General features: G+C 42.3%; 1 protein-coding gene across 1 annotated transcript in view; it reads right to left on the bottom strand.

Moving 5' to 3' along the window:
• Positions 1–16,615, bottom strand: part of CRHR1 (corticotropin releasing hormone receptor 1) — a 369,096-nt gene that overhangs the window by 44,637 nt on the left and 307,844 nt on the right. The window contains exons 5-6 of the mRNA XM_082272731.1: positions 14,229–14,314; positions 6,584–6,690 (exon numbers count right to left, since the gene is read on the bottom strand). Coding sequence (XP_082128857.1) covers positions 6,584–6,690; positions 14,229–14,314 — 193 coding nt within the window. The remainder of the gene's footprint in view (positions 1–6,583; positions 6,691–14,228; positions 14,315–16,615) is intronic.

Raw genomic sequence — 16,615 nt, 5'->3', positions numbered from 1 at the left:
CCTGCATTGTATATAATTTGTAAATGAGTACATTACTGTGGCAGGCAAATGCCAGAAGGACCATCTTTCACAGGCAGAAACGTCAGCTGGTAGGAAAAAACAAAGTACACACAACACCGTGCCTGCTGCACAAACTAAACTGGCATATGTTTTTTTAAAGGCCATAGATGCTGAAAGATGTACAATTCCCAAGCTGTTTCCATACATTGCTTCAAGGTGATGGCATTCTGCAAAAGTCAGCGCTGTATTATCTTCCGGTCATTGAGGCTTCACTGGACAGTAATGTCAACAGTTTTTGACCAAGCTATATATGCCAAGATTCAGCAAATCCGCTGGAAAGACAATGACCCTACTCAGCGTGTAGTAACTAGGCTAGGTGCATTTCACACAGGCATGTCCTATTTGGGCATTCTAGAAAAAAGGTTTGGAGATGCAGGACTACAAGAAATACTCATTGAGTCTAAAGTTGTTGCCCCAGGATCAATGAATGGAGTGATCAATGGTCATCACTACAACCGCAGCATGAGGGCATACAAACTTCTGTATGAGAGTCTGCAACGCATCAGACTTCTCCACTTCTTAGACCCTTTGCCACCAGAGGAAAGAGATGAATGTATGGATGTCATAAATTAGATCAAATGTGCATACCAAGACAGAACCATGGATGTTTTGTGTGCAAATGATACATTTTACAAAATGTGTTCCAAAAATGTAGACTTTGTGAAAAGAAGAAGTGCAGAAAACCCAAGCTTTTGCCTTTTGGAGTTCATATATACCCATACTTATTGTGTTTGTGAGAGTAACACGTGAATTGGACTGGTAGCTTCACCTGTCAACAGTGCGTTTAATGATGCCATGTTTTTTTGCGTACAATTGCGTAAATTATGCTAGGTATTTACCTGCATACTGGCTGGAAATGGTCAATTTGCCCCACACACATCCTACTTGCCATAGTGAGCTTAGTGTTAAAGGCCAGTGGACTGTCCAATGTCAAAGTGTCCATGGATTTGCCTTGATTGCTTGTGACCAGACCAGTGATCAAACATGCAACAGGGATTCCAAGACAAAGGGTTGTTGGACAGGGTTAACACAGAATCAAGCTTCAGTATATCGCTGGAGATTGTCGCAACATGAAAGGGCCGCCATAGCAAGACAATGTGAGGAAATAGCAGGTAAATGTCCTCACACAAGGAGGCAAAAAAACCTTGACAGCACACAAATTCATGCTGATGAAAAGGCTGTGACCAGAATCATTTCCACCCTAGATTCCATGCTGAATCCTTTTGACACACACCAAGATGGCATTGTATGTATTAGCTCTGGGACAGTCACAGCTGAAGATACCATGAGAGATTTGCTCGCAGCTTCAAAAAAGGGGGAAAACACTGTCAAAGAGTTTATAAACCAAAGACTCACCATCAGTTGACATATTTTCTCCCATGAAAACACAAAAATGTAAGACCTATAGTGACCAAGCAAAGACAAAAAAGAAATCTGCAGCAGACAAGGAAGTGATTCTGCATGCTGACAAGATGCTATTCTCCAGACTACTCATCATAGGTAAAAGTAGAAAGATAGACCTGTGGGAAATGTTTTCCTACTCTTTGGGAACTGACTCATATTCTTTAGCTAGTGCTGATGGTTCACTTGCTAAAACAAACAAGTCAGTTCTTCTGGATCTATTGGAATACAAATGTGGAGACAATTTAGTTGACAAAGTTCTGGCTGATGGAGCTATTCTCTTCGATGACATGGCAGTCATTCAAGCCATACCAAGTACCTTCAGAGAGCTAGCCAAAACAATAGTGCAGTACATAGTCATAGCTTGCTCTGAAGCACAACTGTACACGGATAGACTTTGTGATTGACCTGTATCGTGAAATGAGTATTAAAAATCTAGAATGGTCACGTACAGCTGGTGGTGGTACACAACAGGTAAAACTTTATGGATGGGATCAGAAGACACCAACACAATGGAAAAAGTTTCTATCACACAGAACAAACAAAGAGGCACTGGCAGAATTCCTTTATGTTGTGTGGCAAAATGCTGATCTTACAACTGTGGGTAAAAGACTTAAGCTTGTACAGAGCACATGGAGACCCATGTCACTGCGTGAATGTAATGGAGGGTTTACAAATTCTTAGTAAAGTGGAAGATCTGACATGTGATCATGAGGAATGTGACACCAGGGTGTTTTTTCATGCAAAACATGCTGCACAGAAGCATCAATCTGTAATCATCAAGAGCCCTGATACTAATATGGCAGTGATTGCATGAAGGTAAAAAAAACTTCAGCCTGTGGAATCACTTTAAGCTCAGTTTTTGAGTGAAATGCATTAGAGGATAAGGTGCCAGGCAGGGACTTTGTGCCAACAATAAAGTTACTACTGAGTTGAATTTTTATGAAGTGTCAATGGTCTTTTCTCTAAAAATTTGATGTCTCCTCACTTTCTGTTTCAGTGACAATGATTATTAGGAAATATATTGTTGAATCTCTCCAATGTGGAGGACTTTCAGAGGGTCTATCTCTTCCTCACTTGATTATATATATATATATATATATATATATATATATATATATATATATATATATATATATATATATATATATATACACACACACACACTGCTCAAAAAAATTTAAGGAACGCTTTTTATTCAGAGTATAGCATCAAGCCAGTTAAACTCCTGGGATATTGATCTGGTCAGTTAAGTAGCAGAGGGGGTTGTTAATCAATTTCAGCTGCTTTGGTGTTAATGAAATGAACAACAGGTATACTAGATGGGCACCAATAAGACGACCTCCAAAACAGGAATGATTTTACAGGTAAAGACAACTGACATTTTTTTACAATCTCATCTTTTCTGACTGTTTTTCACTAGTTTTGTATTTGGCTAGGGTCAGTGTCACTACTGGTAGCATGAGATCATACCTGCACCCTATAGAGGTTGCACAGGCAGTCTAACTCCTCCAGGATGGCACATCAATACGTGCCATTGCCAGAAGGTTTGCTGCATCTCCCAGCACAATTTTAAGAGCCTACAGGAGATTCCAGGAGATAGGCAGTTACTTTAGAACAGCTGGACCGGGCCATAGAAGGTCCTTAACCCATCAGCATGACCGGTATCTGCGCTTTTGTGCAAGGAGGAACAGGATGAGCACTGCCAGAGCCCTACAAAAAACCCTCCAGCAGGCCACTTGTGTGAATATCTCTGACCAAACCATAAGAAACAGAGTTCATGAGGGTGGCCTGAGGGTCTGACGTCCTCTAGTGGGCCCTGTGCTCTCTGCCCGTACTGTGAAGCTCGATTAGCATTTGCCACTGAACACCAGAATTGGCAGGCCTGCCACTGGTGCCCTGTGCTTTTCACAGATGAGAACAGGATCACCCTGAGCACATGGGACAGAAGTGAAAGGGTCTGGAGAAGCCGTGGAAAACAATATGCTGCCTGTAACATTGTTCAGCATGACCTGTTTGGCGGTGGGTCAGCAATGGTCTGGGGAGGCATATCCATGGAGGGACGCACAGATCTCTACAGGCTAGACAATGGCACAATGACTGCCATTAGGCATTGGGATGAAATTATTGAACTCATTGTCAGACCCTACACTGGTGCAGTGGATCCTGGGTTCCTTCCGGTGCACGACAATGCTGGCCTCATGTGGCGAGAGCATGTAGTCAGTTCCTGGAGGATGAAGAAATTGATTCAATTGAATGGCCCCCATCCTCGTATGACCTAAATTCAATAGGACACCTCTGGGACATGTTTTGGTCTATCCGTTGCCGCCAGGTTATACCTCAGTCTGTTCAGGAGCTCAGTGATGCCCTGGTCCAGATCTGGGAGGAAATACCCCAGGGCACCATTCATCGTATCATTAGGAGCATGCCTCAATGTTGTCAGGCATGCATACAAGCACATGGGGGCCATACAAACTACTGAGGACCATTTTGAGTTGCTGCAATGAATTTTCAGCAAAATGGACTAGCCTGCTGCATTATTTTTTAATTTTGATTTTCGGGGTGTCTTTGAATTCAGCCCTCTGTAGGTTGATAAATTTCATTTCCATCAAACGATGTGCCATCCTTCCGTTCCTAACACATTAGCCAGTCCATATCAGCATAGATATCCAGCATGAGATTTTTCCCCATTGAGATCTGTTGTGTTTTCAAAGTATTGCTTTAATTTTGATATTGCTCTTAGTATTTAAAATGTTTCAGTTATCCTTTTATGTGTGAAATACAGACAATGCACAATTCAATATGCTAAATTTATGTCCTCATAAAGTATATTTCTTACTGCATCATAATCTTTGTTGTATTTTTTTGACTTTGTGTGTATGAGCTTCAGATTCACAAGTCAAAGAAGCAAAAGAAAGCTCGCTTTCAAGTACATTTAGGTAATAATGGCTTGCATTTGAGGTCACGTCAGTGATTTGTTTAAGGCGCACTGGAGATGCATTCATATTGCCTTGTACAGGAAAAAGCAAACAAATGCAATGCAAAGCAAAGGCAGCTTTAGATGCACAAGTATATTATTACATAACAAGCAATTCAAACACGGTGTTCCCGATCCTTTGGAAATTCCTAATAAATTCATGTCAGATCAATACAAAATAGCCTTTGTATACCTACCTTATACTTGATCGTAATAAACTGGCAGAAGGCATTCATTGAAAATAGCCTCGAGACCAAGATACTATTATATACCAGGACAATCTAGCACATATGGGGACATATGACTCATCTCCATTCCTCCTACATGAAACTGCAGGTGCTTCGTTGTTCAGGCACCCAGTAGTTTTACATGGGGACAGCGAGAGGGACCTTAGCCCTGTGTAAGATACAGGTCGCAATTGTATACCATATATTGCACCATTCAACTTTGAGCTTAAGTCAAGTTGGACAGTTCATGTATGGATTTTAGAATGTGACCATAACAATTCAAACTCCCTAATTTTGCTGAATAATATACACGTGTTGGTAGATGCAGTTAGCTTATCTGCCACTAGATGACTCTGTTCCCAGTATTGTATGGTCAAGGGAAAGTTGAGTTAGGTGTTAGATTCCCTTTTACAGGAATCTCTTCTTAGGTGCTGTAATGGGTGGAGTTAGTGTCCACATAAATGCCAATGTGGGAGGGGCCTAGGGAGAGGGAACATAGTAGCTAGACAACACAAAGCTACTAAGATTAAGTCTGCTGCAGTATTGATCCAAAGGGCTGAAGTTCAAGGCAAGGCAGTACAGACAATGGGAGGCCTGGAAAGAGTCCGCTTAAGTGAGTAGTGGTGGAAGTCTAGGAATGAGTGTGTCATCTGGGAGGGTAACCAAATGGGCAAATCCTTGTAAGGGACAATGAGAGAGAGGGACTGGTATAATAAAAAGGGCACCTTGTTCCCCCCTGACCCTCAGCTGCAGGTCCTGGACAAGGGTGACGGAATCTTAATGACATGGACTTAGTATAAATTGGTAAGTGGTCCCTAGTAATGGAGGTGTATTGTAGAGGGAATATGGCTTAAAAGATATGTGTTTGCGTTCTGCCCAAAATGACAGCAACAGAATATCTACTCCCATGTGTGATGTTTTGCGCCAAAGAATTCGAATAGCATGTCAAATGTGATGTCACAGAAAAGTCTTGGTGAAGTTTCAGTAAAGTGGGGAAAATGCATTTTATGTGTGGACATTCCTTTTTACTCAAATATTAAAGGATAAGTTCACCTTTGGGAACATGTTACATGTTCCACCCGTTTCTAGGGTGGTATATGTAACATGTTCCTAATGCTGCAGCCAATGCCTGATCCCCCGTGACAGCAGTAAGGGGAGAAGTTTCCCATACCAGCTGTCACTTTTTCAACGCATCCATGAGGTGTTCCACCCACATGGCTGTGTCATGCATTTACACAGCTCTTTGTGTAAATGAACTACAAGCCCCGACATCCTCTGTGGCTGTCAGTTCTCAATATACTATAACAGGGCTGTGGAACGACATGGTAGTTCATTGATTCTTCCTGTCAGTGTATCTGCTTGCCTGTACGGGATGTACAGTCACACAGATACACTGACAGATTTGCAGGAGACCTGCATTGTGCAATGCTATAAAGGCTCTTAAAAAAGAAAAAAAATGATAAATGCACATTTTTTTTTCCTGAAAAAATGTGCATGCTGTATATATATATTTTTTTAAAGTGAAATTATCCTTTAAGGCCTCAGGCCAGGGATGTCGTGAGCGGGGCCTATGGCCAGGAGTATAACACATGATAGCAAAAGGATAATCCAACCACAAGTGGGTAGCTGTCCTATCCAAGAAGAAATGTGGGGGACTTACACAGCTTGGCACCAACACCTGCTCAATTATAGCCCCCGTCCCCCTCCATTTTACACAGAAACACCCCATCCTAAGTTATAATACACTTTTTTTTTAATTTTTGGAAATAGAATTTGTAGGTGCCCAAGGAATACAAAAGGTGCAGTAAATCAAATTTAAAACAAAATTACAAAACAAATTTAAATTACAATTGGTGTGTCAAAAATAGAAAGGTCAAGTCAATATTTTGCATTTTATGCACTTTGTCTGCAGCCTTACCTCAATCTCAAGAAGAGAATAAATGCCACCAGGAGTGCACACAAGGAGATGGAGTGTCCCAGGAAGTTAATAACGATGGCGATGTGATAGTGTACCTTGCTCTTTTTCTGCCAAGAAAAAAGATTGCCAATAAATATTTTATCAAATGTGGGCCTGACATCAGAAGATACATATTTTTATATTAGGTGTATGCTAAGTATATGGCCTCTCACAATACTCCCCCTGACAATGGCTTCAACTGCTTCTCGTCATAAATGGATTTTTATTATTATTATAATAAAGGATTTATATAGCGTCAACAATTTAGGCAGCGCTTTACAATAAAAAAGAGGACAGTACAATTACAACACGGTTCAATACAAAAGGAATAGGAGGGCCCTGCTCATGGAACTTACAATCTAAAGAAGGGGTAGGTGGTACAAAAGGTAATAGCTGTGGGGGGTCATGTGATCGAGGTGACAAAGTACAGCTTTTAGGTGGAGGTGGAGGTGGGGTAGGCTTCTCTGAATAAGTGAGTTTTGAAGGATCGCCTAAAGGCGGACAGGGTAGAAGCTAACCTGACATACTGGAGCAGGAAGTTCCAGATTATGTGAGAGGCTCTGGAGAAGTCCTGGAGGCGAGCATGGAAGGAGGTAACAAGGGAGCTAGAGAGCAGGAGGTCCAGGAAGGAGCAGAGAGGATGATTTGGGCAATATCTGCAGATGAGGTTGGCGATGTAGTTCGTGTGATGTTGTGGATGGCCTTGTATGTTGTGGTTAGTATTTTGAATTTTTGAAAGGTGGGGTAGGGGAAGCCAGTGAAGGGATTGGCAGAGAGAAGCAGCAGTCATGGATCGATTAGTAAGGTGTAGTAGTCTAGCAGCAGCATTCATTTTAGACTGAAGGGGCCTTTATAAATGTAGGCCAGTGAGGACGGAGCTCCATATTAGACTGAAGTGGCCTTTGTAAAGGTAGGCCAGTGAGGAGGGAGCTCCATATTAGACTGAAAAGGCCTTTGTAAAGGTAGGCCAGTGAGGAGGGAGCTGCAGTAATCAAGGTGGCAAATACCCAGGGAGTGAGTATGTTGTTTTGTGATGTTGTTGGTCAGGAAGGGGCGAATTCTGGAAATGTTGCGGAGGTCAAGGCTGTAAGATTTAGCCAGTGATTGGATGTGGGGGTTGAATGAGAGGTCTGAGTCTAGGATTACACCTAGCACCCTGGCATATGTGAAGAGACCAATGGGTATCCTGTTGAACTCAATAGTAAAGTCATGGGGAGGGCATCAGGGAGGAGGAAATATTACAAGCTGAGTTTAAGGAAGTGGTGTGACATCCATACTGATATAGCCCTCAGTAAGTTTGTGATACATAAGGGGAGATTGAGGGGTAAGCTGAGGAGTGGAGAGATAGCTTTGGATATCATCAGCATAGAGGTGGTAGTGGAAGCCATGGGAGTTTATCAGCTGGCTCAGAGAAGAGGTATAGAGAGAAAATAGGAGGGGCTCAAGGACAAAGCCTTGGGGTACCCCAACAGAAAGAGGAGTGGAGGAGATGTTGCTGTATGTGACACTGAAAGTGCGCTGAGATAGATAGGAGGAGAACCAGGAAAGAGCAGAGTCAAGGAGGCCAAGGGAGTGGAGTTTTCTTGAGGAGGAGTGGGTGGTCAGCTGTGTCAAATACAGCAGAAGGGTCTAAGGGTATGAGTATGGAGTACTGGCTGTTGGTTTTAGCAGTTAGTAGGTTGTTGGGGAGTTTTAGTAGGGCAGTTTCAGTGGAATGTTGTGGGTGGAAGCCGGACTGTAGGGGATCGAGAAGGTTATTGGCAGTGAGGTAGCAACTCGTACGGTTGTGGACAAGGTGTTCAAGAAGCTTGGAGGCAAATTGGAGGGTTTTTTAAGCATGGGGGAAACCAGTGAATGTTTGAGCGGGGAGGGAAAGGTTCACAGGGAGAGGTTGATGGTGTGGGTTAGGGAGTTTAGGATAGAGCAGAAAGGTGGTCGCACTAATTGTGAAGGGACAGGGTCCAGGGGACAGGTGGTGAGGTGGGCTGTGGAAAGGAGTTTGGCCACTTCCTCAGTGGTAACAGGGCTGAAGGAGGAAAGTGTTGAGTGTGGTATTGGACCTGGTGTGTTGCTTGAGGGAAGAAGCTGGACACTAGATATCTTATCACGCATTGAGTCGATTTTGTTTTTGAAGTGATTAGCAATCTCCTGGGCAGTAAATAAGTTGGTGGGTGGAGGCAGTGGGGGGGGGAAGGGTGAAATAAGGAATTAAGGTTAGAAAAGAGTTTATGGTGTTTGGACGAGAGGATTTTGGTGAGAGTGGTGTAGTAGGTTTGTTTAGCAGTTTAGGGGCAAGAGTTGTATTTGAGAAGGGCAGATTTGTAGAGGGTGAAGTCCCACAGGGATTTCGTTTTATGCCACGCTCGCTCAAGAGTTCGGCCGCGTCTCTTGAGACTTCTGGTGTCATCTGTTTACCAGAGTATGGATGGAACCATCTTCGTTCCAGCATCATTCTGGTTCAGCATCTACTTCATGGACTTAGATGCTGGCTCAGAGATTACGCAATCAATATATTCTGATGCCTATGCAGTTCTTGCCTTTGTTCACAAATGCAAGACCCAGACCAACACCTGCTGCAGCTTCTTACCTTGTGCAGGTATAATGTTGCAATCTGAACACTGGCGAAGAAGAGAGTGAAGAAATGCTTCCTTCTGCTTGCAGCAGACTGATAGCATAATTCCAGCCTAAGCAAAGTCAATGAACTGAAGCTCAAGGGCTGCTTTTTGAAAAGCGATACTGTTGCTGTTGTAGCCCTGCCCCCTAGAGGACTGCTGAGAATTGTGCTTTCTGGATTCCATTGGGTTACCCGTAGCAACAGTCTCTGGAATCTTATCACTTTAGATGCTTGGTCCAGACAATGAACAGTCCAGGGGATTTTTTGTGTTTTATTTAGAACTGGGATGGGAGAAGGGATGAGTGGGATACTCCAACTATGAACTATGCACAAATCTGAATACAACTAGCTGTAGTGTGCGGCAAGGCCGCTGCATCACCTTGCCACTGAAGTGAAGATAAAGAATATGATCCTGATTTTGTTTTCTCTTCAGGGTCCTAACTTGGCACCCCCTTTCTCACTTGCTGTGCGTGCTAGCCCCTTCCACTGACTCTCCACTGGAGTGGTCTGCTTCCTGGGCAAGCTTCCCCGGTACTCACGGACACTGTTTTTCCCAAGGTTGCTCTGCCTTCACCTCCACTTGTCAGCATCCACCGGACCTCCTGGCTCAGCACCACACTTCTGGTTCATTAGGCTGACCACCTGCTGTGACCACCTTCCATACAGACAGGAGAAGAGACAGCCGTCACTTTCCTCCTGGGACCTGGCTTCCCGCCAAACGACATCCTGTCACATGTGCCCTAGGCCTTTATAACATATCCCAGGATGAACCACTGTTTGTGCCAACCCACTGGGATAGTTACAAAGCCTGGGATAGTTACAAAGCCTGTGTGTCACTGGCTGGATTTCCTCCACTGTCCAACAGGCTCCCCTATTGGATACAGTGGGGACACTCCCTCAGCCCAGATAAATTACACATGGACACATGCAACAAGCATAACTATTGACCAGGCTCCCCTGTTAAGCAGATGGAGCAGGCTATATTTTACCTGCTACTCCCCTGTTAAGCAGGCAGAGCAAACTACTCTCCTTCCTAGCACCTATCTAGAAGGGTGCTACACTGTATAATCACGACGTGTTAGGAATCCAATCAAGCAGGCTTGTACAATTTCTGATGTATCCACTTTTAACAATTTAACTCACCTTTAGGGGCAAAACAGTAGCAAGGTGGTTAGCATTTCTGCATAGCAGCACCAGGGTTGTTTGCTCAAATCCTAACCACTGCACTACCTGCATGGAGTTTGCATGTTCTTCCTCTGCCTGCATGGATGTAGATAATTGGCTCCTGTCTAAATTGGCCCTAGTATCTTTATGTATGAATGTTACACACTTTTTCACCTGTTCTTGTTTTCACGCTTGCTAAAAGCAAAATTCTAAATATGAGTTATGTACATTTACTTTCATTTGCAGCTTTGCAGATTAGCCTTGCATTGGTAATACCGGATATACAGAACTTGGCTGAAGATCCTTTGCTTTATGCAGCGGATCTTTAAAAATGTTCCATCCTGAGCTGGAACGATATAGGAGAACCAATTAGTTTACCGAATGTAAAATAGATTTTTAATTTAAAAAGGGTGAGAGCGGTAGGATTTATGTAAAATAAGAATGATTAGTTACAGAATACTAATCTCTTGTCTGTACAGAACAGTGCAAACCATCAAGACTCCTATAATCCTGATTAAAGATTTATGTTAAGGAAGTGACCCTTTTAAATAGCTTTAGGTCAATTTTTTGCTCAAAAGTTGACATATTTAAATTTACTTTTTTCATGAATTCGTATTGTGGGTAAGTTTGTGGAGCTCTAACTTAAAGTGTATATCTGGGAAAATTAAAAAAAACATTAAAAATAATAAAAAAATGGAATATCTCTGAAATACATGCACATTTCTCCATGTTTTGTGTCCTTAAAACCGCTGCTTGTACAAAAAAACAAAAAAAAATCAACTAATCCTGCTAGAAATTAAATGATCTCCTAACTCCCTGCACGAGTTCTACCCTGCTGGACTACAGAAAGAAAAGTGTGCTGGGAATACAGAACACTCTCATACTCATAACTTAGTAGGAAGGTGTTCTGTAGTCTGGCAGAGGAGGACTGAAAATACTGTTTTTTACAATTACTGTTTTTTCAGTGCAGCAGAGGCAACATTGTCAGGTCACGACAGGACCGTCCAAGCTCTCTCAGACTTATGGCAGATCAACAGGTATTTTTCAGAGAGGCCCTGAAAAAAAATTCCAAATTTAGAAGTGATGTACTATATATGTGTTTTTGCCCAGGCATACACTTTCATCTTTATATGGCCCTGGGGAGAGAGGAAAATCACTCTTCAGCTTTGTGTGTAATTTAAAGTGGTTCTAAAGGTTCAAGGTTTTTTACCTTCAGGAGCGAGCCTGCTTGGGTGCCCCCAGAGCAAAATATTTGCCCACTGAGACAGCTATAAGCCCTGGTGTGCTATTGGCCAGGTTTCCTCCACTGCCCAACAAGAGCCCTCATTGGATACAGTAGGGAGAGTCCCCAGACTCAACAGGTCACACCTGGAAACATGTGGCAGCCTAACTTAACTATCAGGCCCCCCTGATAAGCAGACAGGGCCACATATATGCTTTTCCCTAGCACCTACCTAGGAGGGTGCTAATGTAAAAATAAAGATTAATATGCAATATTTCTTATTTTAGATGACTAAAACCTAAAAACATTACACATAGATCTTGTATTTAGACAGAAATGTTTAGCCCGGATTTTACCTTTAAAATAAAATATAGACTTTTTTCTGACCTGCGTCTCTGTTCATAAGATGGCATGACCTATAAGTGGCATGTTATGGCTTCCTTCCTATTTATGCTCCAATGAAGGTGAATTCATGGTTAAAATAACACACATAACTCATATCTTGAGGCAAGCCATCAGAAAAGTAAATCAGCCATGAATACCCCTTTTAGCACGGGACAACAAACAGCAGCTACGGATGCAAGTACTAACGCTATAGGGTCCAATTTACATCAGACAATGATATCATTTTCAGCATTATCAAGGCAGTGTAAACCTGTGAGTTAGACACACCGAAGTCTGCCAGTTAAGAAGATGAACTGTTTTTTTGTGAATCATACTTTAGAAGGACTGTTAAAGCAGAACAAACCTTTTAGACTGCAAGCAGGTGGGTTCTTGATTGCAGAAAGGACATGGAATATCTATTATGCAATAAAAAACCTACCTGCCTGCTCACAGTTATCTGAAGAATGTGGACTGAACTGCGCAAATGAATCCTATGTGTCGGGATGACTGAACTCTGTGACGTCATCCTGCAATGGCAAATGAAGACAGCTGCAGCCCAGCACCTGGAAGAAGGCAGAAGATGCCAGTGCTGGGGAGATATGTTGGACTGTTGAAGGAAAGGTAAATATCGCGGACTTTAGTTCTTGAAGAGACTAGTAAATGTAAAATTAAATTTACTTTTGAAAGATCTATTATAAAAGAAATATTAGTGGGGGATCTGCTTATAACAGAAATGTGTGTTCAGTGTTAGCAACTTATGGGGATGATGTTCAGGTTGGCCATTCCTATGGGTTTGAGCCAAACCCTACGCGTTTGAGGTTCACCGTCACAACGAATTTGTGAATACCGATTATCCCACCTAAATACATTTTTCACTTTTTATAGGGAAAATAGGGGTTTTATTTGGCACACTGTTTTCATAAATCCAGTGTTCATGTTTAAATTGTGTAGCACCCTCCTAGATAGGTGCTAGGTATCAGCTTAGTTTTTGGCTCTGCCTGCTCATCAGGAGAGTCTGATTGTAAGTTCTGCCTGTTACATGTGTCCAGGGTGTGATTAATTTGGTCTGAGGGAGTGTCCCCACTGTATCCAATAGGGGAGCCTGTTGGACAGTGGAGGAAACCCAGCCAATGAAACACTGGCTTTTGTGGCAGTCCCAGTGGGAGGGCACAACCGCAGTGCATCCTGGGATTGATCATAAAAGCCGGGGGCACATGTGACAGGGGGTCTTTGGGCGGGAAGCCAGGTCCGAGGAGGAGGGTGACGGCTGTCTCTCCTCCTGTTAGCAAGGAAGGTGGTCACAGGCAGTCGACCTAGTGAGCCAGAGTGTGGTGCTGAGCCAGGAGGTCCAGGATACTGACAGTGGAGTTGAAGGCAGAGTGACCGGAGGAAAAACAGTGTCCGTGAGTACCCGAGAGCTTGCCAGGGGTCTGCCCAGGAAGGGGACCCCTCAAGTGGGGTCAGTGGACTGAAGCTAGAACACACAGCAAGTGAGAAAAGGGGTGCCAAGTTAGACCCTGGAGAGTAACCTAAGAAATAGTTCAACTTTCAAATCTTCACTTCAGTGGCAAGGTGAAGCAGCGGCCTTGCCGCACTCAATCCAGTTAGAAGTCCTCAATATTTGGCAAAGTTGTCAAGTTGGAGTATCCCACTCATCCCTTCTCCCATCCAAATACTAAATAAAACACATAAAACCAAATCCCCTGAACTGTTCATTGACTGAACTAAGTACAAAGCGATAAGATTTTACAGACTCTTGCTATCTGTAACCCAGGGGAATCCACACTCAGAAGCTCTCAAGGGGGCAGTGCTACAATTGAAATCGAATAAATTGACAAAAATGCAGAAAAACATTTAAACTTTTTAAAAGAATTATGCTAACACACTATAATCCTTCTTAACATTATACTTCTTCCTCTGTGCACAGTGGGTACACAAAGGGGGAGGCACAATGCATTGTAATCACCATGAATGACTGTCATGCTGATCACATAAGCAGGAACCATACTGATTGGTTCCCAGACAGAAAATATTGAAGATCTTGGATCAGTATGGCAGCCAGGTAAACATTTTCAGAAGCTAGATTCAGCAGTGGTAAACAACACGCTGTTCTTAGCGCATGTTTTTTACATAAGATTATCAAAAATACAGTATAAGTGCAGTTATCCTTTAAAACTTGATTGAGATTTCTCAAGCAGGGATATTTCTTTGGTCTGTCTTACCTCCTCTTTTAGTATTTCCTGGCACTGTGTATAATCTCCTCTTCCTGCCCAGCTGCCATTAGGGTGACATTCCCTGTAGACGTTACCTAAGCATACAATCATAAACATGATATGACTATTCATTTCCTGTGAAGGCATAGGAAAGTTGGATACAGGTGAATAAAGCATGAAGGGCAAATACACAGAAATAGAATTAAATCAGAGAGTTTGGATTAGGCAATATTAAAGTGAGTCAGTCAAATTTAAAACAGAACATGGTTACATTCAATGTCCATGAGAACCCTTAGGCCCTGTTCACACCTGAGCGTTTTGCAGCTCGTAGAAAACACTCATCTCTGAAGTCTCAAAAAACACCTGTAAAAAACGCCTGAAAAAACGCCCGAAAAAAAGCTTGAAAACGCCCAAAAAAGCCTGAAAAATGCGCCAAAAAATGCCTGGAAACGATACGCTCAGGGTGAATGGAGCCTTATGCCTTTGAGAGGTGGGTATTCCTGGCAACTGATCCTGCTACTAGCAGCAACTCACAATTGTCAGGAACACTAAGCCAGCACTTACCTACCTCTCACTGGCTGAACCAGCAAGGTGTCACCATGTTGCTGTTCCCTCATTGTCATGTGAGAACCTATATAGTTAGTCTGGTTGAAAAAAGTCCCTCTAGTTAAACCAATAAAAGGGGGAAAAAAAACAAACAAAAAAATATACATTTTTACAATCCTATATACCCACAGTTGACCCAGAGGAAGGAAAAAACAAACAGCAAAGCATGATCAAATTTGCTCTAGCGGGGAAAACAATTCCTTCCTGATCCCTCAAAATGCAACTGGATATTTCCTGGATCAACGTTACCTATAAATTTTAGTATTCAGTTATATTATGTACATTTAGGAAAACATCCAGGCCTTTTTTCTAAAGCAATCTACTGAGCTGGATATAACCAGCTCTGGAGGGAGTCTATTCCACATTTTCACAGCTCTTATTGTGAAGAAACCTTTCCGTATTTGGAGAATAAATCTCTTTTCCTCCAGACAGAAAGAGTGCCCCCTTGTCCTCTGTGATGGCCTTAAAGTAAATATCTCAACACCAAGTTCACGATATGGACCCCTTATGTATTTATACATGCTGATCAGATCCCCCTTAAGCTCCTCTTCTCAAGAGAGAATAAATTCAGTTTCTCTAATATTTTCTAATGGCTGAGCTCCTCCATGCCTCTTATCAGTTTGGTTGTCCTTCTCTTCACTTTTTCCAGTTCCCCGATATCCTTTTTGTGAACTGGTGCCCAAAACTGAACTGCATATTCCAGATGAGGTCTTACTAATGATTTGTACAGGGGCAAAATGTTATATCTCGCTCTCTCTGGAGTCCATGTCTCTGTTAATACAAGAAAGGACTTTGCTTGCTTTGGAAACAGCAGCTTGGCATTGCATGCTATTATTAAGCTTATGAACTACCAAAAACACCCAGATCCTTCTCTGCTATGGATTCCCCCAGTTCTACTCCCCCTAGTATGTATGATGCATGCATATTTTTAGCCCCCAAGTACATAACTTTACATTTATCAACATTAAACCTCATCTGCCACATAGTTGCCCAATGAAACAGTGCATTGAGGTTGGCTTCTAAGTTGGAGACATTCTGTAAGGAAGTTATTCCACTGCAAAAGCTTGGCGTCATCTGCAAAGACTGAAATGGTACTTTTAATCCAAGACCCTATATGATTTATAAATGTATCAAAATATAAGGGTCCCAACACTGAACCTTGGAGTACACCACTGATAACCTTAAACCATTTAGAGTAAGAATCATTACCACTACTCTCTGAATTCTATCTTTTAGCCAATTTTCTATCCATTTACAAACTGATTTTTCCAAGTCTGTAGACTTTACCTTACACATTAGCCATGCGTGGGGAACTGTGTCAAATGCCTTTGCAAAATCCAAGTATACCACATCCACACCCACCCCTCTGTCCAAGGTTTTACTTACCTCCTCCTAAAAAGAAATCAGGTTTGTTTGTCATCTATGTTATTAAACTCTTCAGTATCTTCCAACCATAGAAGGTAAACTAACAGGTCTATAGTTACTTGGTAAAGACTTTGATCTCTATTTAAATATAGGCACCACCTTATGCCAATCCAGTGGTACTATGGTACTATTCCAGTCATTAACCACTTACCCACTGGGCACTTAAACCCCCTTCCTAACCAGACCAATTTTCAGCATTCAGTGCTCTCACATTTTGAATGACAATTACTCAGTCATGCAACACTGTACCCACACTGTACCCATATAAAACTTTCATCCTTTTTTTTCCACACAAACAGAGCTTTATTTTGGTGGTATTTAATTATCATTGGGTTTTTTATTTTTTGCGCTTTAAATGAAAAAGT

This window comes from Pelophylax lessonae, assembly GCF_965119305.1.
Source record: "Pelophylax lessonae genome assembly, chromosome: 11".
Classification (NCBI taxonomy): Eukaryota; Metazoa; Chordata; class Amphibia; order Anura; family Ranidae; genus Pelophylax; species Pelophylax lessonae.
The sequence above is the reverse complement of the archived record's forward strand: the minus strand, read 5'-3'. Positions and strand labels throughout refer to the sequence as shown.